Source organism: Watersipora subatra, chromosome 3 (assembly GCF_963576615.1).
Source record: "Watersipora subatra chromosome 3, tzWatSuba1.1, whole genome shotgun sequence".
Classification (NCBI taxonomy): Eukaryota; Metazoa; Bryozoa; class Gymnolaemata; order Cheilostomatida; family Watersiporidae; genus Watersipora; species Watersipora subatra.
In genome coordinates this window covers 4383891-4409147 of record NC_088710.1, presented here as the reverse complement: position 1 = coordinate 4409147, position 25257 = coordinate 4383891, and the positions used below count along the sequence as shown (strand labels likewise).

Below are 25257 nucleotides of genomic sequence, written 5' to 3'. Positions count from 1 at the left end.
GTCTTTTGTAGTTGTCACATTGTTTGACCTGGCCAATAAGATGGAACAGCAGCAACGCTGTGCAGTTTAGTTTAGTCTACATACTTATGCGAGTCCGCTTTCTCCTCCATGGTTGTTCTCAAATCGAAACCGACTGGGACTTGAAGACTGAGAATTTGGTGAAAAACAAAAAGTACAATCCATCCCACTAACAAACTGACTACTGAAAATTAACAGTCAAAGCAATTTAGTATAGCATTGCTTTATATAAGTAAATAAATAGAAACATGTCAAATCTATTGACTCTTATATTATTCTAATTTATAATGTACGCCAATTTACAATGCATTGTTATAAACACTAAATATTATGATGTTTATAAAGTGGTCCATGACTTTTAGATAAAGAGCTCAGGGGGTCCATGGCTCCAAGGTAGTTGGGAACCACTGTCTTATAGTTTAGATGCTGCATCTATTCAACATGAAATAGAAAATCACCTTGCGAAGATTTGAATCAAAACTTTTAATGCCAGACATTTTGGCTCATATTTTGAAGTGAATCATTTGAGTTGTTAGGAAATTTAAAGAATTGACTCACCCACTACCGTGAAAAACAGGCAGTTCTCAAGCCACAAGAGCCAAGCAGGCTTTTGGTACCAACAACAGTTCTAGGAAAATTTAAAATAAGCAATCAAATCACTAGTGTGTTCACAAACCATCACTCCAGGCTGTTCATCACCACATGAAGCAACTACTTATTTGATGTTGAAACAAATGCATTTCGGGTGGTCACTATGCAGTGTATGCTCGCAAATCTATTTCCAATTCACGGTTTAACTGATGATTGCTTGTGACTACTTGGTCAGGTGTGAATAAGCATATTACAGTGCCTATCAATTGATTGACAAAAATACTTCGGTCTGGATAATCAACTGTTTTATTGAGACAGCGCCATGTGGAGTTTTTTCCAACATGTACCCACTCTATTCAACTGAAGACATGTACCAACTCTATTCAGCTGAAGACATGTACCAACTCTATTCAGCTGAAGACATGTACACACTCTATTCAGCTGAAGACATGGACCCGCTCTATTCCGCTGAAGACATGTACCCACTCTATTCAGCTGAAGACATGTACCCACTCTATTCAACTGAAGACATGTACCAACTATATTCAGCTGAAGACATGTGCCCACTCTATTCAGCTGAAGACATGTACCAATTCTATTCAGCTGAAGACATGTACCAACTCTATTCAGCTGAAGACATGTACCAACAAAATGTAGCAACAAAATTTACATAACAGTTATTTAGTATTAAAAGGCTCACCATGTCCTACTGTGTTGTAGGTGCAAAATATGTGGAAATGTGATTACAAGCTCTTAAAAGCTAAAAAACGAACAGTTAATCGCAGCCACACGAAAACGATGTAGGTTAGAATCTCCCTCCAAAACAGCTCAAATGTGACGTGATTGAACACGATGTGCTTTTGTTTACACTTTCATGCAACCTCACTCGTCGAAATATTTTCACAAATAAACTTCGCGCATTCAATAAAACTACACTATGTCTATTTCATTATTGTTGCAATGCTGTCACTTAGAGCACTGATATCTCAAAACCTAGTCTAAAAATAAGTTTCATTTTTTAACCTTAGCTCAAGGTGGTGCATCTCATCCTCTAATAAACATGAGGGGCCTGTTGGTCACCTGTGATAATCGAAAAATGGCGCAGAAATTGTTTGCGCCATTTGGCAGGAAGTATGGGCCACATGATCAGATTATGATTAGATGATTAGACTGAGCTGAAACAAAACTGTAAAGTAGCGAGCATCTATATTTGATAAGGGCTTTCTGGTAGAACCCAAAGTGTGTCATAAACTAGTGCTACGAGACATTTTATATTCAGCCATTTATTGGCCTTTCATTTCACGTGATAGCATCACATATCAAAACAATAACCACGTCGAGTTGAGTACATCATCGAAACAAAGGGATTCCAACCTACAGTTGTTTTTTAACTGTTAGTTTTTGAGCTTTTGAGAGCCTGCAATCACATTTCCACATATTTTTCACCTACAACACAGCGGAGTAAGACATGGTGAACCTTCTGATACCAAATAACCGTAATGTAAATTTTGTTGTAAGTCAACCTTCAAGCATTGGCAATACAGCAATAGTTGAAAATAGATTTGTATGTTTTACAAGACAGAAAAGTTACAAAATATAATTCATTTGCTTGTAAGTAATAGGAAATGTACTGGTGTATCAGCAAGTACACGTGTATAATAATGATGGTTTACGGAAGAGCACATGTCCATAGCCTACAAACAGTTGTCATTACTACTCTTTATCTACCATTAGAGGTAAGTCCCGCTCATACAGTACTCTTTTCCTGTCACCTTTATTGAAATGGGTCATCTGCCAACTATAATTTATAACCATGACCTGACTTTAAACATTTTGATGACCATAACTTGTAAAAATAAAATTTGTTAGCTCTGCCTAAACCGTATCTATTTTTAGATTGGTATATCATGTGAACACCAGGGATATATTTGTTTTCAGTTGTACAATATATGTGAGCCGCAACATTTTGCTGTCTGCATTATTATTCATTCATTAATTAGCCAGTGGAGCAGATTAGAACACGGAAACACTCAGAATACTCAGAAACAGAGAAATGTATTGTCATGTCACACATACAAAAGTAGTCATTGTAAGCTGCAGCCAATAGCTAAAATTCATGAATAGAGCTTTCAAGCTGAGATATGGCTTTGTTACTGTGTAAGATCAGAGGAAAAATACACCAGACCCACACTGCTTACCAATTACGGTACCACACCGGATTTAGTGTCATACCCAGAAAATATCAACACTCAAATGTTACAATATATGTTATCAAGTCAAGTATAAAATTTGGAAGAATGTTAAAACATGAAAACTGTATTTGAGCCAGTTGACTGTCAAAGACGCAATTTACGTGTACAATTCACTTTGCTCTAGCATGTCTCTTCATATGCTGTGACAGGAGCCATTTTCTGATTGTCCCGTGTCCACAGATATGGCATTTAAATGGTTTTTCACCGGTATGCTTAAACATGTGCTCCCTAAGCATGGCTTTCGATGCTGACACAAAATCACACTGCTCACAGCTAAAGCGGTTGTTTACGGGTTGTCCCTCATGTACCCGTCTTGTGTGATATTTCAAAGCGCCTTGACTTCTGAACTTCTGGCCACATTGTTCACACGTGTACCATTTAGTTCTCAAATGGGTTTGAATATGGCATTTTATGGCCCAGCTATGACATGTTCTGTAATCACACTCGGGACAGGCGAGGTCCTTGACCTCGCGATGCACTTTCATGTGACTTTTAAGAAGACATTTTGTTCGGGTCGCAAAGCCACATACGTCACACTTAAAAGGTTTTTCTCCGGTGTGTACAGAAGCATGATAACGCAAGCCATCACGAGTTGCAAAAGCTCTTTGGCAAACATCACACACATACAGTTTTGGTTCGGTGATACCGTTGTGGCGATTTATGTGAATCTTGCGGGTTTTTTCGGACATGAACTTTTTGTGGCAAAAAGGACATGGCTCTGTCCAGTGCCTATCCTCCAGAGCGGTATGATGTGTTTTAATGTGTCTGTTTAATTTGGTCCTGAGTCTAAATGAGAAATCACACAAGTGGCATCTGTAGTCCTTTTTACCTGTGTGAACTGATATATGCTTCTGTCGGTCAGAATATCGAACAAACGCCATCGAGCAGTACTTGCATTCGTAAGGTCGTACATTTTTATGGGCATTGATATGATCTCGGAGACTGCCTTTAAATGCTGTAGCAAAGTTGCACATGCCACATGCGTAAGGCTTCTTATTTGTATGGATAAGTTGGTGGTTTTCCAAAGTTTGCTTTTCAAATGATTTAAAGTCGCAAGAAGGGCAGCTATAGTTCCGCTCCTTCATGTGAACTCGTCGAGTGTGCATACTCAACGCCGATTTGTTAAAAAATCTCGAGGAACAATGCAAACAAGCATAAGATTTTATTCCTGTGTGAATTTTCATGTGAGCGTTTAACCTGCTCTCCTTGCAAAACAATTTGCCACAGACATTACAGGCAAAAGGTTTTACCTCTGAATGAGCGAGCGTAGTGTGTTCTTTGAGCTGCCAAGGCAAAAGAAATCTAGCGCTGCATTCCATGCACTTGAGTGGGCGGTACTTGGTGTGTCTTAGTTGATAGTGCCTGGCAACGACATGGTAACTTTTTGCCTTGTAAGTGCACGACGTGCACCAAAATATCTTATCACCGAGATGCTTTGTCATATGTGTGAAAAGCGATGTCTTGTTGCTGGCGCTGTATCCGCACTGATTGCAGAGCAAGTTCTCTAAATCGACACCTGCAGAAGGTAGTAAACCCTAACAGTATGTTTGATGTGTAGGAACACAATCTACAGCGCAAGCCCACACCTTGATTTATTTGTTCTGCGGGTGAAAGCACAAAAACCACTTGGTCTCTAAAGCCAAAACCGGCAATTCTTTGTATAAAAATATCATTTGAGTAAAGGAGTCTAATTATTGAATAAGTGTCAGATAACCAACCAGGTATCACAATATAACCATGGCAAAACATTACATCAGACCAGAAACTAAAGAAGTATAATGGTTTACACTTTGCAGAGAGCTATGTGCTCAAATAACTATGACTATTACAGAAGGTAAGTGTGCACAGAATAGTATAAGCTACCTTGTAAGAAGCTTGCAGGAATTGCAGGTTCTATCATAGCGTCATCGATCAGGACTGACTCCTGTTTAACGTCTGTAAATGATGAGAGAGTATAGCAGGCCTAGCGTGTCAGTTGGTCAACAGAATCTCATACTTATCTACTGTACATCCACTCAACTTGAGCTACCGACTATAAACAACTTACCATATGCACAGCGCTCCAGACGGATTAGCAACTCCTTTGGTTTAACCCCGGCAGCATACGCTGAAACATGGACACTATAGCTGAAGATAGAATAGTAAGCAAAATGAATAGTACTCGAGATTAATAGAAAGTAGACTACGAAATAAAATGATTAACGAGTTAACATTTTGTTACAAGCAAAGACGATGAGTTAGAGAAAGCATTTTTATGCACCAAATCTTGAAAATTTGCACACAAAATGAGCCTTCCTTATCTGATACAAGAGAAACCAGCAGGAAACATCAAAAATGCTATAGTTAATTCCTGTTTATTTAGACAGAGACAGAAACCCATAAAGGCTTGGTGAAACAATTAAAGATACGAAGAACCAAAGACTGGCTATGAGAGACAAACAACAGATAGAGTACAATCTTATAACTACACGAACAACCTCTAGGAACTGATAATGTGTGAAGATGCATGAAGTCATCTAGAGCAACTAACAACTAGAGCAATAGGAGACCGTGAACTTGTGCTACAAACTGAGTCCACTCCGAAATGTTCCGTCATATCTTGAGTACCAATTCTAGAATTCTGCAGAACAATATATTATCTTCTTTGAGTAGTCACATTCTATATGATCAGAGCTATCACCATGAGAATACTTGTTCGTGATAAAAGGCATAGTCAGTCGCTTTACAAGTCCATTCTGTCAATATCCATTCCTCACAACTGATTCTTTAATTTTGGTATCAGAAAGTACAAGATGTGATTTTTGTGTTCTGTACTAAATTTACCTTTGATAAACTATAAATTCAATAGATATAATACATATGATATTATGTGAATCTGATAATATAAGATTGTGATGTTATATAAATATGATACATAAATACTATATAAAATATGATGTGATAATATGATATTATACAAAAATGATGTTACATGAATGTGATATTATATAAATACAGTGCCACCCCGGGTTACGGCGTCCATGTTTTACAGTTTTTTCACTTTACAAGTTGGCCTAAAAATTTCTCTTAAAATTCAAATTTGGCTGTCAGTGTGCTGAAAATATCGGAATAACAATGATGTATGTATTGTATATCAGTTAATAGTACTGTAGTGTGTATTCCTATATATAAGTGAGTTGTATATCAGTTAATAGTACTGCAGTGTGTATTCCTATATATAAGTGAGTTTTATATTAGTTAACAGACTGTAGTGTAGAATGTATTCCTATATATAAGTGAGTTGTATATCAGTTAACAGTAGTGTAGAGTGTATTCCTATATACTGTATATAAGTGAGTTGTATATTAGTTAATAGTACTGTAGAGTGTATTCCAATATATAAGCGAGTTGTATATTAGTTAACAGTACTGTAGAGTGTATTCCTATATATAAGTGAGTTGTGTATTAGTTAACAGCAGTGTAGAGTGTATTCCTATATGCAAACCTGAGTATCACATCTAAGAAAAGGCAATTTATCTTGTTCATTTGAAAAAATTGTACACGTATATAAAATTCCTAGTTTGGCATCAAAGAATAATTCCTAATTGCATTTCCACATAACTTTGTCGATGTCATTCAAATTTCAAACTTGTGTGCTCCTTGCCTTTTGATGTGCTATTCGCAGAAATCCCTCCGGTAACGCATGAAAAAATACAATGCTCGTTCTCTCTCAGTTTAGCATTATTTGTTGTAGTGAAAACGAAACCAGAAACAGAGAGGTGATAAAATTTTAGCTGATGATAAAGTTGAAGTTTAGTAAAATTCATCCTAAAATTAGCTTTAAGTTTGTGTTTAGTAAGCTAAATTCATTTAAGTTAAAGAGTCAACGTTTATGCTATACATCTGCCTCGAAAGTAAGAAATCACTGCACATAGTATATTGTAACTTTACATTTTATTGCAGATCATAACCACTAAGTTAACAAGGATAGTATAGTATTTTGTCATTAGTTTTTAATATGTACAGTACAGATATAAAATTTTGATGTTTTTCCCAAGGGGATATTGCATTAGATAATTACTATGGATTTTTATACCCCTCTATAGAATGCTAACACGGGAATGAATTAATGACGTATGGTCTGGGTTCACTGTATTATATAACGTGAATATAATATAAGTATGATATGGTATATAAAAATAATATTATATAGAAATGATACTATATAAATATGATATTTATTAAATTAATATGATATTACATATTAATATAAATATGATATTATAAATATGATACTATATGAATATTAAACAAACATGAGTGTTAGGCTAATGTATAAATTGACAATAGAATTTCTCCAATTCTTTTGATTATTTGAGGCCTACTGCTAGCTATAGATGGCTATAAGTTCCCTCTAATAAAAATAATTAATTTTTTACAGTAGCATCATATCTATTGAGCACACATTCATCATTGTTTCATGACACAAAATAATCTGGAAAATTATCGTTAGTAACATATAATTATTTATCTGCGTCACATCCGTGACCTACCAACAATCGAGTCGTATCAATTTTTTTGCGATATTGTTCCAATCAAATTTTTTATTATAACGAAGGAAGTAGATAAAGATACTTGAAAATGGTTAAAAATGGAAACGAAAGTTCAAGTCTAATGCCCTGTTCAAGAATTAATTTGATTGGTTTACGCTGTTACTTAAAAACTGCATTTGTAAACAAAGCCATGCAAATGCCGGAGCACCAGCCGTTAGGGTTTAAAGGGCTAACAACCTAAATGCTACTTGGATACAAAATTGTAAAATGTTGTTAGCAGTATATTTCATCTGGTAAGATACTTTTCAAACAATCTTGCGAATATATAATAATGTCATGCTTAAAAGTTTTGTTGATAAACCAATTTATTGCGGAGAAAAGCTTAGAAAACAGTAATATATTCATAGTGAATTTCGACCAATCGCTAATGTGATATTCAAGTATGTAAACATGCAAAAACCATCAAATTTGATGAATTTCATCAACTCCAATGATTCACAAAAGAACCATACTATCTGCTAATTCATTAACACATGTTATCAACTAATCACAAGTACAGGTGTATGTACCAAGTACTTGAAAATAAAAAAACTTTAAAGGTTGACTTGCAACAGAATTCACAGTACCGTTATTTGATTTGAAAAGATTCACCATGTTTTACTCTGTTGTGTTGTAGGTGCAAAATATGTGGAAATGTGATTACGAGCTCTTAAAAGCTCAAAAACGAACAGAAAATCGCAGCCACACGAGACCGCCATAGTTTGGATTCTCTTTCCAAAACGGCTCAAATGTGATGTAGCTGTGAGAGATGGTTTCTGTTTACACTTTCTTGCAACCTTATTCGTCGAAATATTTTCACAAATATACTTCACGCATTCAATAAAACTATGTCTATTGTTCTTACGCGTCTGTTTTATCGTCATTATAATGCTGTCACTTTTAGCACTGATATCTTATAACTTACCGTAAAAAATCGTTAAACTTTTTAACCTTAGCCCAAAGGAGTACATATCATTATCTGATAATCATGACGAGCCTGTTGGTCACCTGTGATAATCGAAAAGTGCTGCAAAAATTATTTGCGAAGTATTGGGTAACATGATCAGATTACGACTTGACGATTGAATAATGCCGTAACAAAACTGTAAAGTAGCGAGCATCTATATTTGATACGGGGTCTTCGGTAAAACCCGAAGTGAATGTCATAAACTAGTACTACAATAAGTTTTATATTGAGCTTTGTATTGGCCTTTCAATTCACGTGAGAACATACGTGACAAGACGATAACCAAATTTCGTGGTTACGTCATCGAAATAAAGAGATTCCAATCTACGGCGACTTTTCGTTTTTGAGCTTTTAAGAGCTTGTAATCACATTTCCACATATTTGGCACTTACAAAACAACAGAGTAAGACAAGGTGAATCTTTTGATACCAAATAACTGTAATGTGAATTTTGTTGCAAGTCAACCTTTAATACAAAACTAGATACTAGCTCATTAAGATGAGAATCACTACATGATTGAGGCTACGACTACATAACTCAGCAGAAACTGAGGCTATCAGCAATCACACAACTAATAGAATGCTTATGTTAGAAACTTACCGGGTATATCATGCCTGAAATCCGTTTGCAAGATCTCTGTTGGCTCGGTCTTGATCCTAACAGTTGCTTTGGTTGAGTTCAATGACTTGGGGCTGTTAGAGAGCCTCACATCTGCATCACAAGGAAATGACATAACTCCTAAAATTTCATTCAGTGTGAAACACTGACCATGTGCATTGCGCGTGTCTTAGATCTTTTGCAAATGGCAGACCAAAAACTGATACAGCATGGTGCATGAGATTATTTTAAACCTAGAAACAAAATTGATAAAGTTGATACGAATACTAGCGGCGAGAAAGGCTGTTTATAAAATGATATCTATCAAAAATAATCCAGTAAACCTTTAATTGAACACTGCTTTATTTGAACACCCCTCTATTTGACCACCACTACAGAAAAAGGGTTGAAAAATAGAGCGCCACCCTTTATTTGAACGTCCCCTCTATTTGACCACCACTACAGAAGAAGGGTTGAAAAGTAGAGCGCCACCCTTTAATTGAACACCAACTCCATTTGACTACCACTTCTATTTGAAAATCATTTGATCTTTACGGACTCATAGTAGTGAGTAATCAGTAAAAGAGTAGCGATGTATTAGTGAATAGTGGATGTGTCAAATGAATTACCAAAGTGTGGGCTTGTAGGCAGTTACTATGAAAAAAAGAGTTAAATTAAAAAAAACATTATTCCAGAAGCAAATCCTAGCAATGACAATATGAATGATGAAGAATGGAACTTTGTACTTGATCCATCTCCTGTTAAATAGGATTACTAGTATTTTACTATTTTATTAATAATTCATTATATGTCATATTATGTAATTTTAACTTGTGATGGTTTTTTGAAGTTGAATTTTACTAGAAATCGTGTCATAAAAAATGTGACCGCCGTTCAAGTTGAGGATGGATTTTTAAGCTTGAAAGTTGGTGACAAATTTTTGACTTGTATGCTGGAATTTATGGTATTTTTGCGAGATACAACACATAAAAGCCTTGCATCACTAAAAAAGTGTATGAACGCTAATATTGACTAGTTCTGCAGTGCAGGAGAGGAGACAGAAGACACTGTGGAGGGTATTGAACAACCAAAAGATGAAACCGTTCCAAACTAAAGCAACAATTAGAACGCAACTGGCTAAGCAAACGATGTAAATATTTTTGGTTTCAAAAATGTTAATTTTTGTTTCTGCATGTATTATTAGCATAGTTTGTTTATATAACTTATTCTTGAATATATATTTGTAGTATTTTATAGATTATGATTATAACTTATAAATTTGCAGATTTATAGCATATTGTTTGATATCATCATTGAGGTTATCAGCTTACAATGAATCGACGCTCATAAATCCTCTTCCTTTGCACATACAAAGCCAGTCTTGGCTGCTAACTGTAGCAAACATATCAATGAGTGAAATGAACTTTTATGCAACATTGTTAAATAAAGATACAAAATAAAAATATGTCCTTAAATTTAGAATGGAATGAACAATTGAAAGTTTTAACAAATTATAATAACAAATTAGGTTATATCATCGCAGATTAATTGCAAGCAATAGATATCAACAGGTAAAGATATTTCTCAACTTTCCAATGCATATTTATTTAGAGATCTACGACAATTTGGAGGTAAGTTAGCAGATTTAAAGGGTTAACGATGTTCCGCTCAAAGGAGAGTGCAAAATATAGGCAACATTAGCTTCGCCCGTAAAGGGGTTAAACTTATCTTTCTAAAATTCTGACGAGCTATTTGTAAAATACAATGACAGCCTCTATTTGCCACTTCTATTTGACCGCCACTATAGAGAAAGGGTTGAAAAATAAAGCGTAATGGCATTCGATTAGAGGTTTTATAGTATATCATCTCAATTATATTGCAAACAAGCAAAAGCTCTCTGAAGTAGGTTTTTCCATAGTTCCACCTAAACAAAGCTACTTCGTTGAAATTTAGTGAGTCCTAAAAACAGCAGCAGATTTGTTAATGAGTTATCGGCACACTGACTGAAGTGTTGACCTTTAACTGATTTACTCTACCATATGCAATGAGCTTTAGTTTACAGCTCATTGTTTTCTCCTCTTGCCTAGAAATGCCTCCTCTTCATAGAAATGTCATGAGAGGATAATTGCGAGTTTGCGAACAAAAACCTGACATACATGAACATAAATTATTGTATTTTTATTTATTCTGGGGGACTATCTATACAGGAGGGAGGAGAAAATGCATAAATATTACGAGTTTATGAGTTTAATATTTCTCTTATGTTAATGTTAGGTTGTCATCCTTCACAGGGTCCCTTTGTGCAGGGTAATGACTGAGGTAGGTCATTACTATTCTCCGCATGCATTCTTTGTTAGTTATATAATAACAAAACAGACTTGCCAAAAAGGTGTAAAAACCTATGGTCCTCGCTACCAACAAGGTGTTGAACATTCCAAAAAATCATAACTGCGCATTGCTAAGTACTCACTGATGCCCAGATGTGAAACGCATTGCATTTGTCATAAATTTTTGCTTGATGTCTACGTACTATGTACAGTAGATGCTCCTATTACGTATACCTCCTATAATGTAAATTCCACATAACATAAATAATTTATGTAGAGTTTTTGCTTTGTAAAAAATTAAGTATAACGTAAAGCATAAAGTCAGAGCAAGTTCTCTTTCATTTTAATAACCTTCACCTCCTGCCGCACTTGAGAGTGCAAACAACGTACAGTGTTGTCTATTATATATTCTAGCGATCTGACAGCCTATTTTCATCAGTTGTATTGATAAAGCACAGATAATAAGCAGAGTAGCTGTTATTCATTGTATGTGTCAGTGTGTCCGTCCACCAATCTGAATGTCACGAGCTGGAGTATCGACGAAAGCTCTCTTTATCATAACCTTCAACGCTTTTGATGGATAGATGGACAGACAGACACTGCCCTTAATATAGTAAAATTATACTTTTGTTTTACTTTATTTTCGACGTACAGAACATTTTTATTGTTTTCCTTTTGCAAACTAGACCTTGCTGTCAAGAATAAAGAAAAACAATCAAGGTAAATTGACCTTGAAGGCGTGTGTTCTCGTCAACTCATGGTGAAATCACTGCAATCATAGACCGTGAACCGAGTGAAAGTAATAAGAAAGGTTGTCAATACAAACTTATATTGTTACAGTTGCGGTATAGTGATTAATTTAAAAGATAAGTCTTGTCTTTTTTCCTTTGAGAAGGACCCTATGGGTGGGTTTGAAAAGACCATGGAACAGATTAGGCAATTTACATGTACAGTGCACCCTCGAGTTACGATTGACCTGTTATACATGTACATTTTTCTGCCTTACGATGCAGAACACAATGTTTTTTTCACCCCGCCATATGACATTTTTTCTCCTACAAGACATCAACAAAAATCTTTTTCGAAATTCAAATTTGGCAGCCAGTGTGCTGAACATATCGTAATAACAAAGATGCCGCTATGCTTTTCGCCAAAATCCCTCCCACAATGCCTCAAAGAGATACGATCTTTCAATTCAACGTTGTTCAATAGAAGTTACAGTGAACTGAAAACAGATAGGCGCTAAAATTTTTGACGATGCCAAAATTACAATTTAGTAAAATACATACTAAAACTTACTTTCAAGCATGTATTTAGTAAGCTAATATCATTTAAGTTAAATACAACATTTATGTTATACATCTGTCTCAAAGGTAAGGACTCCTTACGGACCGTCCTGCACATAGTACATTGTAATGCTACATTTTATTGCTGATCATAACCACTAAATACACTAAAGTTACTGTAGGTAACTATAGTTACTAAAGTTAGCGTACTATTTTTTATTAGTTTTAATGTGTACAGCACTTGTATAAAATTTTGATGTTTCTACCCGAGGTTTCCGCATTAGATAATTACTATGGGTTTCTATACCCCTCTACAATATTTTCGTTTTACGATGCCAACACTGGAACGAATTAGTATCATATGGCGAGGGTTCACAGTATTTTACTATTCTTGTAACGTAAATTCTCCATAACGTAAACGTTCCGGGAGCGGTTAGTTTACATTGTACGAGAGGCTACTGTAGTTGCATTAGCAGTGCTGGAGTAGTAGTAAGCATGTCACAGCTATGCTAATTGAGTGTCGCAAGTGCGCAGTTCGCAGTGCTACCAGCAGTAGGAACGTTTGCGTTACACTGTACATGTATACATAGCACATTTTCGTGAAAACTCATAACAACATCAAGTATTGAGATGACTTTGACGCAACCACAACACTATTGCAAGATGTAAATGCTGCTCAAACTTGAGTATGAGTCGGCAAAACAAATGACCAAAATTAGCATATTGTATGATTTAAATGAAAATCTGTTTCAATATATGTAATGTAATAGAATACAATACATCGACACCTGTTTCATCGGAATGGTGATAATGCCTGACTCCACATTCCGAAATGATATAGGAGTTAGAGCACAAGTCCATGAGCTTGCTAAACATAGCATCGGAAGATTTTTAACAAAGCAGTACAGTGATTTGGAAAGACAGCAGTGTCAGTTGATACACAGTACTTATCAACTTCATACTAATGTGCAGCTGCAGTACACTGCAGTTTTTAGTTTTGATAAAGACCAAAACTAAAAATGGTAGTGATCAACGGACTAACTGATTATATATGGTATCAGGTCATGCGTTATGGAAGTGCACGCGCCAAGTGGACCATTTGCAGTAGGAGCTCAGTCGTAGTAGCAGTAAATGTCTACTGCACAAAAGTTGTAATGCACTCAAGTATTACTGCATACTGCACTCCAGGTGATGCAGTCCAGTTCTAATGCATCACAACCCTGCCCTAACAACCAGTTGACAGTACGAGTATAAACAGAAAAATTACAGGAATATATATTATGAAAATGGGTCTCCATATAAAATATCTAATGATGAGAGTCTAAGAGTGTAGAAAGGAAACGTATCTATCAGAGCTCTTACAATGTAAATGACGATGTGAGTGGCTCATAGAAATGGAACAAGACGAAACAGCAATACAATACATGATGTCATGGTAGTACAAGATTACTAGCTTGAATCATTATGCATGAGCTGTATAAGAATGGAGCAAATGTGTAAAAATTATTCTCGATACCAAAGAATATATATAGCAATAATATCTGTAGCGGGTATTAACAAAAGTAAATGTTTTAGAAAGAAAGTTTTGAAAAGGAAATTGACGGAGAATTATCATTGCTAAGCGCTTGAGTTTACTAAGCCACATTTTATTTATAAATATTAGTTTAACTTCGCGCGAGGTGATTAATTGCAGACGACATCATTTCTCGCTGACTACAACAACAAAATCGAATGGTAACGTCAAACTTGCCCGAAAAAATTTCCTGTTCGATAATGTCAAGGTCAAAAAAGAAAAGCACTTTCTCGCAGCCTAACAGGAAAAGCAACTGTACAACGCAACACGTTGGCACTATTTATGTATGCGTTGTCACAATGAATGTTAAATACAGGTAATCATGCAAGGAGTTGTCTAATTATGTATGTAGCTCAATAACCATACATAGTCAATTAAAGAAAGCTTACAGTTGAGTCAGTTGAGTTACAGTCAGTTGAGTTTATGTGACGGTTGCTTCAAGTTAATGTTAAAATATCCTTATTATTACGTATTATTATTTAATGCAAATTTTCATGGTTGAAGTGATAAAGATATTTCCAATGGAGTATGTTGATTCGGATAAATCTAAGCTAAAATACATCACCAACAGGTATTGCGCAGTAAGTGACTCACCGTGAGAAATGGAGCAAGGAGTCAGACATATTCGCAGCTCCTTCAACTTAACTTCACTACTGTAACCTGCATCAAAAGCAACAATGAGAGCTTGTATGTTATATGAATGATCTGTCAAATGAATGGTCTCAACGCTCTAACAAGTCTATCCTTCGATAAGTATAACAACTACATTTTGGGCAAATAGCCTGTAGCCAACATCTAATGTTAATTTAACCATACTTGCTGATGTAGATCCTTGCAAAAATACATACTATTAGTTGACAGCTTCCGACTGAGTGATGCTATAGAAGGCACATCGAATTGACGAGCCATCATAAAATTTTGGGGGACAGAGTTAACTTGTCGAACATTCAACCGAAATTGCGTATCAACACATGAGAATAGAAGCTTAGGTCACAAGGAAATAAAGCTTACCAGAATGAAAAGAGCGATGATTGTGATTATTCACGTCAGCACCACAGGGTGTAGTAGCTTGAGTCACCTCAACTTCACACATACTCAACTCTACAACACTTGATTTCACAGAGCCAATAGTCACTGACTCTGTTACATCACAGGACTCGTATACCCTAGCCGGAATGGTTAGGAGTGGAGCTCTAGAAAACAAGATAGGTGTGATGGTGCCTGCTGATATACCATCAGGACTCCCACCATTTGCTCCAGAACCAGAAGCTTCCTCTTGAATGTTAAAACCAGAGGCAGAATGACACCAGTCTGTTTGAGAGCACATGGTGCAGGATTCATTCCACTGAATATGCATCTGTAAATAAAAAAACAATAAAAGAAGTGCAACTTATTCTGAGGTTTTTTCGAGTATCTTCCAACTTTTGACGCCTTACGAATTGTTCTGGTTATCGTTATGCATGCAACTTTATTCCTTGAGCAAAAACTTTGTTAAACAAACAAAGAAAATATAACAAAGAAAGAAAATATAACAAAGAAAGAAAATATAACAAAGAAAGAAAATATAACGCATGATCAAATATCAATAATGGATTGTAGAAAAGAAGTTTCATTCGGGGAAATAAATTTCTAGGTCAGTGAGATTTGCAACTGCTTCACCAACAAATGAAACTTTTCTATTTATTAAATTTAAGATTCAGTTTGCTATTCAGCCAATTAAAAGCAGCGAGCTAAAAGCTAAAAAATTTCTCAAAATAATTGACAGGTAGACTTGCAAACATTCAGTTATAGCCGCCATCTTCATTTTGGAAAGGAAATCGTTTTAGCCATCCCTATTTTTATATTTTGTGGTAGATTATTATTATTATCATTATTATTATCATTATTATTATCTTATTATTGAGGTTTTGACAGCTATGAATGCTTCGGATGTTAAATGACTAGTGAACAACTGAGATAATATATACTTTACTTTGGTTGCACAGAATTTTTAGAAGGTTGTATTTGATGCAAAGTCTATAAACATTTGCTTTACTTAGATCTTATGTTGTAAAAATTGACTCGCAGTTTTGGTGTTTGTTATTATATCCAAAAACTAATAAGTATGAAGTATAAAAAAGGCATTTGGAGTGTTACACTCTGCATAATTTCATAAAACAAATTATGTTACAATCGGCTGGCTACCTAGAAACCTTTACTTCAATGGCATATTTTCGTGAAAATTGAATGACTGAATCAAGTAAAGCCATTAAGAAGTTTTAGAAAAAAATATTAAGAGTAAAGTCAGATACCCTGATGATATTTTTAAAATACATTTTAAATGTTTTTGTGGGTCAAGAAAAAATGTGCGCTTCAATAATTGCTAGCTCACATCAGTTACAAGTTATCAAATGGGGATACTTGCAAAATGGTCATTTAATATTTCAGACAATGACACTATTCTAAAAGGTAAGTACATTTCTTTTCGTGCACAGCTTTTATGGAAAAAAGAATTTGCCACTGAGATTACTTCAGCATCTTACAGCTCGACATACAAATCAAATTAGATTACTGTTAGCATGTAAGTTATTAGCTGATAGGTCAACAATTGAACTACCGCAATTAATCCTCTTTTATCATTATTATGTGAATGACTTCCAGTGTCAGTATGTGGTATTTTATTTCATTCAAATATTTAAATTACTATTTAAATATTTTATTTTACACTCTTTATGTAATTTATTCACATTGTAAGACTTTGTCATTTTCTTAGAGCTTGCTTATGCATTTGAAAAATTATTTAGTGTCATCTTTTGATAGTTGAAGTTCAATGATATGGGATCCGGCGCTTGGCATCCGGAAGAGAAACCGGTAAAACAAAACATTGAGGAGACTTGATCCCAGGAAATGTTTGAGAACAATCTAGCAGTTTAAAAAAATTAGTTAGACCAAAACTGTAGTTGTGGAGCCAAGAAAGTCAAATCTGCTCTACAGACTGTATAAATTGGCTCAGGGCAGATAATGTCCAGATAAACAAGCTACTTATAAAAAGAAACACTGCTCGACGTCTGTATTCGTCACATTGCGCCAGAGCGTACAAGGCAAAACTTCTAACAGCGAGAAACAAACTCCAGCAATACATCAGAGAAATGAAGTCACATTGATGGGTGGAAAAAGCAAGAAACCTAGTTTGCTGCCGATCGTATTTATATGAAGGAATTCTACCGCGGTCTCAGAGAAGTATACGGCCCACTGAAGAGAGGAACAGTCCAGCTAAAAACACTTAAGAGAACTGGTCCTAAAAGATAAAAATCAGATTGTGTATGGCTTTGCTGAGCACTTCAACCATCTCTTAAATTCTGCGTGCCGATTGCCTCATGCAAAGACCAATCACGAGCCGTCTGAATGATCTACCTGACAAAGCTGAAGTCATTGTTGCAGTCAGCATAAGGAATGAAAATAGAGCACCTACATGATGTGAATCCCAGCAGAGGTATAGAAATATGATGTTCAGTGGCTAAAAAAAAAACAGTATTCGAAGTGATTAGAGATATATGGGAGGAGGAAACAACACAGGATTTAGAAGCCGCTATCATCACACATATCACACATGTATTCAAGTATGTTCAATATCTCTCTCCTTTCAACTGCTGAAAAGATCATGACCTCTGTAGTCCCAACAGAATTTAAAAAACGAGATCACAAAATGTACTGCCTGAAACAGTGTGGATTTCATAAAAAATTTACTACAGTGGATATGGTGTTCAGCATCCATCAAGTACAGGACAAACGTTGAGAACAAACATGCCTTTGTGCACTGTTTTCATTGACGCCACTGAGGCCTATGATATGGTCTCAAGACAAAGTCTCTGGATAGTTCTGAAAAAGCTAGGGCTGCTAGGGCTGCACTGACAAGATGATAAACCTGCTAAGATCCTTGCATGACGGAATTCAAGCTCAAATAGTGCAGGTGAATCATGCTTCAGTGAAATTTCCAACAGTAAATGTGTCAAGCAGGGCTGTGTTTGTGCACCAACCCTTTTTTCACTTTATGGTGGTGGGATGTTTGAAGTTGCTTCTAAAGATAGCAGCAAAGGAGTCTATATCCAAACAAGATCCAATGCCAATGCTTTGGAGTCTCTCAGTTTAAATCTAAATCCTGCATAACCAAATTTCTTGTCAGAGAGAGGTTGTTTGCAGATGACAGTGCTCTGGCTACCCACCCTGCTGAAGACATGCAACTGTTTTTAGATCGGTAAACTAGAGCAGCATCAGAATTCAGCCTCAAGGTAAACAAATAAAGTAGACTGTATGTGTCAACCAGTGAAGTTTCTGCATTCACCACCAGATCATGCAGATATCCTGATAGACAGCAAGTCACTCACTTAATGTTCACATTATAGATACCTGGGTATCACCTTATCAAGCAATGCCAGAATTGATAAAGAACTTAAGAACTACTGCCAGTGCTACCTTCGGCAAACTTTAAGATCGTTTGTGGAAGAACAAGCATGTAACAGTATGAGCTAAGTGTAAGGTACACCGAGCTGTAGTCCTAACAGCCCTATTATATGGAGTTGAGACCTAGACAGTGTACCAAACGCAAATGAAAAGACTTCACGCAGTCATGATGAGACAACTATGCAGCATAAATCTCTCTGGAACGATAAAGTCAAGCAAACCCAAATCCTAAGACGTGCTGGCCTCCCATCCATGGCAGACATCTTGATAGAAAAACGCCAAAGATGGCTGAGCCATGTGCATAGGATGGATCGAGAGTGATTACCAAGACAACTATTGTATTCACAACTCTATGAACGAAAGAGGGATTAGGGCAGACCTAGATTGAGATACAAAGATGTAGCAGAGCTTAACATGAAGTTGAGGGAACTAGCCACAAACAGATGGCAAGAAAAAGCGGCAAACAGAGCTGCATAGAAGTCAGTGATAAGGCCAAACCATAAAACATCATTGCTAAAACGACTAACTGCAAGAGAGAGATGTAAGTGACTTGAAAATTTGATGTTTTTCAATGTGATGTAATCTTGTACAACCTTGAAAACTACAGAAAATAGGATATGCAAGAGGGAGATAACTATAGCAAAGGATATCACTTTTGTAATATTCTGTTGAAATATATTGAGACTCACATAATATTTAAAATTTGATTGTTAAATATTGGCTCATGCTAACTAATTAATGACTGACGGCAGCATTGACAAAGGCAGCTTTCTGACATGTAATGTCAGCATTCAGAATAATCAACATTCACAATACTTCATGCTTTAAGTGCTAAAGGTTAATAACTAGCGCTATTACCTGCTAGTTAGCGCTAGTTATTAACAAACCAAGCAAGCTGATTAAACATGTTATAAAACGTTCGAGAAAAACTATCTTATTTATAACAAATCCTAAATTATGTTTTGAGAAGGAGCAAGGTAAAGTAGCCCAAGTTCCTGATATGTTAAGAGCCAACTCAAACATAAAGTGATAGAACAAACCAAGAATTACAGCAATAAGTCTTCATTGGGCAAGTCGGTACAATTTGATATTATGTTGACTACAGCATCTATTAAACAAATCAAAATCAATAAAGTTTTTGTTGGCTTACATTATGGGCTGTCACAAGAATTTTTGTGTTCCACACTGTAACAGTATCCTAGCTGTGGGTATAAAACTAACAAAGGCATAGCGCCTTCTTTCAACAATAAAGCTACTAAAGCAATGTCTGATTTGTACTACTCTACAAGTGGTTATAAATCATTTACATAAAGTGTTTCATCAACTTGCTCGGCCTGTGATCATCAACTGATCTTAACAACGGTGCTATTTCTATTGCTTACGAGCTGATCAAATGAGGTTTACAGCTTTAAGACAGTATAACACTCATCAGCTGATCAAATGAGGTTTACAGCTTTAAGACAGTATAACACTTATCACAAAAACAAATCCTACTGCCAAAATAGTTATAGTTGTTTTATCTAACTAAATTTTTTGTTAATGCATCGCCAAAGCTAGAAACAACATGCTATGCTCTTTCATTAAGAGCGATACTACATTTTTATTAAAACAGATCAAAAGTCAGAAAAGTTTATCATTGCATAATTTTTATTCTGTTATGATCGAAAATGCTTAAAAACAGCGCATAAAAAATTCTCTTATTGGTATTGCACAAGAGAGATGAAAAAGGTAAATTTTTCCATTTCCCGCCATATGTAGTTATATGTAATATTGCAAAAGCAGTGAGGAAAATACATAGTCGGCATCATTTGAACTGACTCATACATACAAGGCAGACTGATTGAGGTAAATCTAAATATGGTTTTGACATAACTTTTAGTATGAAAAAACTATCACAATATGACTTTTGTAAATTCCAGTGCGTCATCATTGAGAAGTGACTTTATAAGGCGAGGTACCTCTTATGTACTCTAATTGGGTATATAATGCTATCACTAGAAAATGATTTCTACACATATAACATGGGGTGATGGCAGTCTTGTTTGGCGTTATCATTCATGGAGCTTTTATCGATAAGTCTGGTGTTTCTACATTGATGAAGCTATAACTTTGTTATCACATCCACTCGTATCATTCTACTGTTTACTATCAAAACATGAACAAAGTTTACATTATTACTATCACACTAATATATCACTAATCTTTATAATCACAGCTAATCCATTAGTACAGCCAATCTAAAGCTTGACAGAATAGTGCTATGCAATTGGCTGCTGTTACCACTCATGTAGTATTTTCACCTATAGCCGTAAACTATTGCATTGAATTGAAATTTCTTTTATATTTTGTCTTTTAAGATCACTATCATGTAGTTGCTTGTTTAAGTATTTGACCAAAAAGGTATGTACAAACAACAACGAAAATGTACAATACAAATACCGATTAAAAAAAGGTTTAAAAGTAGAGTTTGTGCCTTAACAGTACATACAGCCTGTAAGAAATTTAGTTGGAATAGAACACATCCCACAAAATGCAGGCGTGGTATGCATCTCTCCATTGTTGCTCAAAGTTCAGGAGTAGCGTGGAACATAATTTTGTTTTATTTGTTGGGTAGTTCAGGTATGTAGCAATATCAAGTGAGATAAGTTATTGAAGCTTGTGATTTAGGCTGAAGACTAGATTAGATAAAAAATCCTAATCAAATTCAGGGAAAACATGTCAGCAGATAAAATCAAGTCAGAGTAAATAGACAAATCTATGAAAAAAATGAAACTAGCTAAATACACAAAACGCTTGAGCTTATTAAATAAAGGGATCAATTTGACTTGCTATTTCAGATGCCCTAATCGGTTGTGGCTGCAAAAGGTGTTAAGCTTAGAACAAGGGAAAGGCAACTGGAGCTAAAAGTATTAGTAGACATCTTTAAACAGGCACAAGGAACAACACTTTTACCTAGAGTTTACATAAAAAGAGAAAGGCACCTTAAAAATGCTTGAAGTGTGATAGCAAAAACAGTGCCTTTTAAAAACAATAATTTTCAAGTAGTGCCCACTACTTTTGTGATGCTTAGCCAACAACCAAAAAAGCTATTAATCGAGCTAAACAGGCTTGTGGAGTCAGGTGTCATAGTTAAGGATACTACGCCAGCACAATGGCTGTCACCATTAGTCTTGGTCAATAAACCCAATGGTGACCTGAGACTCTGCCTCAACCAGCAGCATTTGACTAACCAATTAGTGCGAGCACAGGGTGTTACACCAACTAACACTGAGATCTTTTCTCGGATCGCTGACTCAAAATATTTCACAACGTTAGACGCAAAGCAAGACTTTCATCAAATCCCTTTGGATGAGGCTTCTTTTAAACTGACCAGTTTTGTAACTCCGTATGGAAAATACAGGTACATCAGAATGCCTATGGGCATTTGTAATGCACCCGAGGTTTTCCCCCTAAGAATGTCAAATGCTATGTCAGATATTGAAGTTGAGGAGGTTTACATCGATGATTTGTTAACCCATGCACCTACCAGACTAGAACATGATAGGCGATCGAGTCAAGTTATTCAACGCTGTAGTGAAATTGGTTTAACTCTAAACCCAAACAAGATTGAGTTGGCACAACAGTCCATCAGTTATCTAGGCCATGAATTGTCAAAAGACGGCATTAATCCTAGTTTTATGAAAGTTGAGGCATTGCGAAAGATGCAAGCCCCTGAGGACAAAAAGGCAGTGCAAAGATTTTTGGGGTTTGTCAATTATATGGCTGTTTATTCCGAATTTATCAGAGCATACTTATCCCTTATGAGAGGCCAGTAAAAACACGCATTTTATGTGGGGAAAGTAGTAAGATATGGCTTTTGACAAAATTAAGCAGCTCATGGTTGAAGCACCCACTCTTGCCTAATACAATCTGGATGTAGAAGTTATTGTGAGTGCAGACATCTCAGCTCACAGTATAGGGCTGTATGTCTAAAAGATGGCAAGCCAATTGAGTTTGCTGCAAAATCCCTAACACCGTGGCAACAGTGATACAGCCAAATAGAAAAAGAGCTGTTAGCTGCGTTATTTGCCAGCAAGAGGTTCAGGTATTACTGTTTTGGTCAACCAAAGATAAAAGTTGAAACTGACCATTTACCCTTGCTAGGCTTGATGGGTAAGGACATCAGCCAGCTATCACCAAGATTAGCAGCTATGCGCATGGAACTTTTAGCAATTTAGCATATCCCATTGAGCTTGTGTACGTTCCAGGAGCAAAAATTTTCTTGGCAGACACTTTGTCACGGTCCTGTCCTCAAGGTACCAACATGTTTGAAGATCTGGAGGTTGATCTTCTTGTATTTGTATGCTCCGTTGTAATTCAAAGTGATGGAACAATACCAAATGGCAACTGAAAATGATGATGAGTTGCAAGTAGTTGTAAATCATATTCAAGAGAGATGGCCAGCACAAAAAAGAGTTGTGCAAGCAGAGCAATGCCTAATGGAATTTGAGACACAGCCTCAGTACAGCTAATGGTGTGAGTTTTATGGGTCACGGCTGGTGATACCAGTATCAATGAGAAAAGAGGTTATAGCAACATTACCTAGTGCCTACCAAAGGGTTACAAAGTTGCTACAGAAGGCCAATGAGTCAGTGTTCTGGCCAGGTCTTAGGAGTAAGTTAATTTCTTTCATCTACAAGGAAATGATTACTTATTAGTAGTAGATTAGTTGTCAAAATGGCCCGTAGTAAAGAGTATTCCCTGTAGCACCACCACAAAATTTATCACACGATGCCTGAAGGAAACATTTGCGGACTTCGGTCAGCCAGAGGTACTTGTTTCAGACAATGGGCCACAGTTTTCTGGATACGAATTCAATACTTTTTGCACAGACAGAAATGGCAAACACGAGACCAGCTCACTACTGCATCTCTTTAAGTAACGGACAGGTGGAAAGGGTTGTGGGCACTATCAAAACCATGATGCGCAAGTGTCTGAGTGATGGTAGAAGTGACTGGTTGGATGGTTTGACAATTATCCAAAACACTCCAGTTGCAGAGGGCCTGCAGACAAGACTGACAGTGGCCATTGACCGTTAAAAAGTTGACACTTATGATTTAGAGGTGGTCAGAGAAACGTTGAAAAATAGAAAGTGTGCAGAGAAGTATTATCACAATAATCACACAAAATCAGAGAAATCAATGCTGAAAGAGGGCTGACAAGTGCAATTCAAAGCAGCCACAAGAGAGTGGAAAACAGGTAGGGTAGATAGGTTAGTCAGTGACAGATCATATTCAATCCAGCATAAGTCCACTGTTGTCAGAAGAAACCGAAAGGACAATCGAGTTCAGGTGGGTCTTAACCCTGGAGCTGAAGCGGATAGTTTCTCGAAACCAGTGGGCACTGACTAAGTTCAAATAGATTCGAGTTCAGGCAATAGTTTGCAGCCTAGCGTGTCTAGGGCTGGTCGTAAATTGAATAAGCCCAAGTGGCATGAGAGTTACATGATGACATAAGTTGTTCACTTGGCCTGGATGGCGTTCCTCCACTAACTTTAGTATTAGTACTATTTCTAATTTAGTTTCATTAGCAGTTCAGTAAAAGCCTTGTTACCAGACTAATTACCCTGCTTCTTCAGTGTTTTTGCTTACAACTTTGTGCATTTAAATCACATTATATATAGTTACATGTTTGGCTGGTCATTTTGTTGCAACCCTGAAAAAAGGAGATGTCATAGTTTTGTAGTTATCTATACCTTGATCTAGGATAGTTTCCAGTATACTCCTTACGCATGCTCAGCTCGTTTTTCTATGCCATGCTTGACGCTGTTGTGGTACTAGAATAAACTCATGCATGTCTTCTAAAAAAACCATTATTCTTTGCACACCTGTGTGCAAAGCTGTGACAGGATATATATGTGATTATTTGATATGAACAAACTGCACACAACCTCATACAATTATTTTGAAAATATCATTGCTAGCCATACCTGCCAACTCTCACGCATTGGGCGTGAGACTCACGCATTGGGCGTGAGACTCACGCAATCACCCCAAAGAAAAAATGAAAATGCGTGAGAAATGCGTGAGATTTTTGCCCCAATTTCCACAATTATATATATACTATTATTGATACATCAATCGCCCCAAAACCAAATCTCACGCATTGCCTCACCCTTGGGTTGGCAGGCCTGTTGCTAGCTCTACCTAAGACCCGCTCTCTTTACAGAGAAAGATATTTCAAATGCTATATATCAAACCATTTATTTGAGTGACCAACTATTGTCTTTTTTGTATAAAACAAGTGTGAAAAAGTTTCTGATTAAAATAAAATTGCTGTCAAAATAGTCATGTAATTTATATTAGGCCTATATACTAGGTGAGCGATATCATGAAAAGGCACGTAGAAGAGAAAATCAGCAGCGAGTCGATAAGCATGCAGTTTAATTTTGCTTACAATACATTCGTAGCCTCAGTGCTCACTGGCTGTTGAAATTAGTGAGCATTGAGTATGGTTCATCATGAAAAGCTATACATGTACATGCACTATGTTTTACGATAATAGCGCAGACCCAATTCCGAAATGCACAGACATCAGTGCCATGGACGCTATGCGGCTCTGCCTATGTAATGCACACATGCATGTGTACGTACTAC

At 36.3% G+C, this 25257-nt stretch overlaps 1 protein-coding gene across 1 annotated transcript; it reads right to left on the bottom strand.

Annotated features, from left to right (window-relative positions):
* Positions 1-2647: 2647 nt before the first annotated feature.
* Positions 2648-25001, bottom strand: LOC137391096 (zinc finger protein 431-like). The gene is made up of 7 exons (XM_068077452.1): positions 24977-25001; positions 15194-15539; positions 14777-14842; positions 9000-9110; positions 4909-4968; positions 4725-4796; positions 2648-4377 (listed from the first exon to the last, which is right to left on the bottom strand). Exons 2-7 carry the CDS (start codon positions 15537-15539, stop codon positions 2972-2974), a joined length of 2061 nt encoding a protein of 686 aa, XP_067933553.1. The 5' UTR covers positions 24977-25001; the 3' UTR covers positions 2648-2971.
* Between the last annotated feature and the right edge of the window lie 256 nt (positions 25002-25257).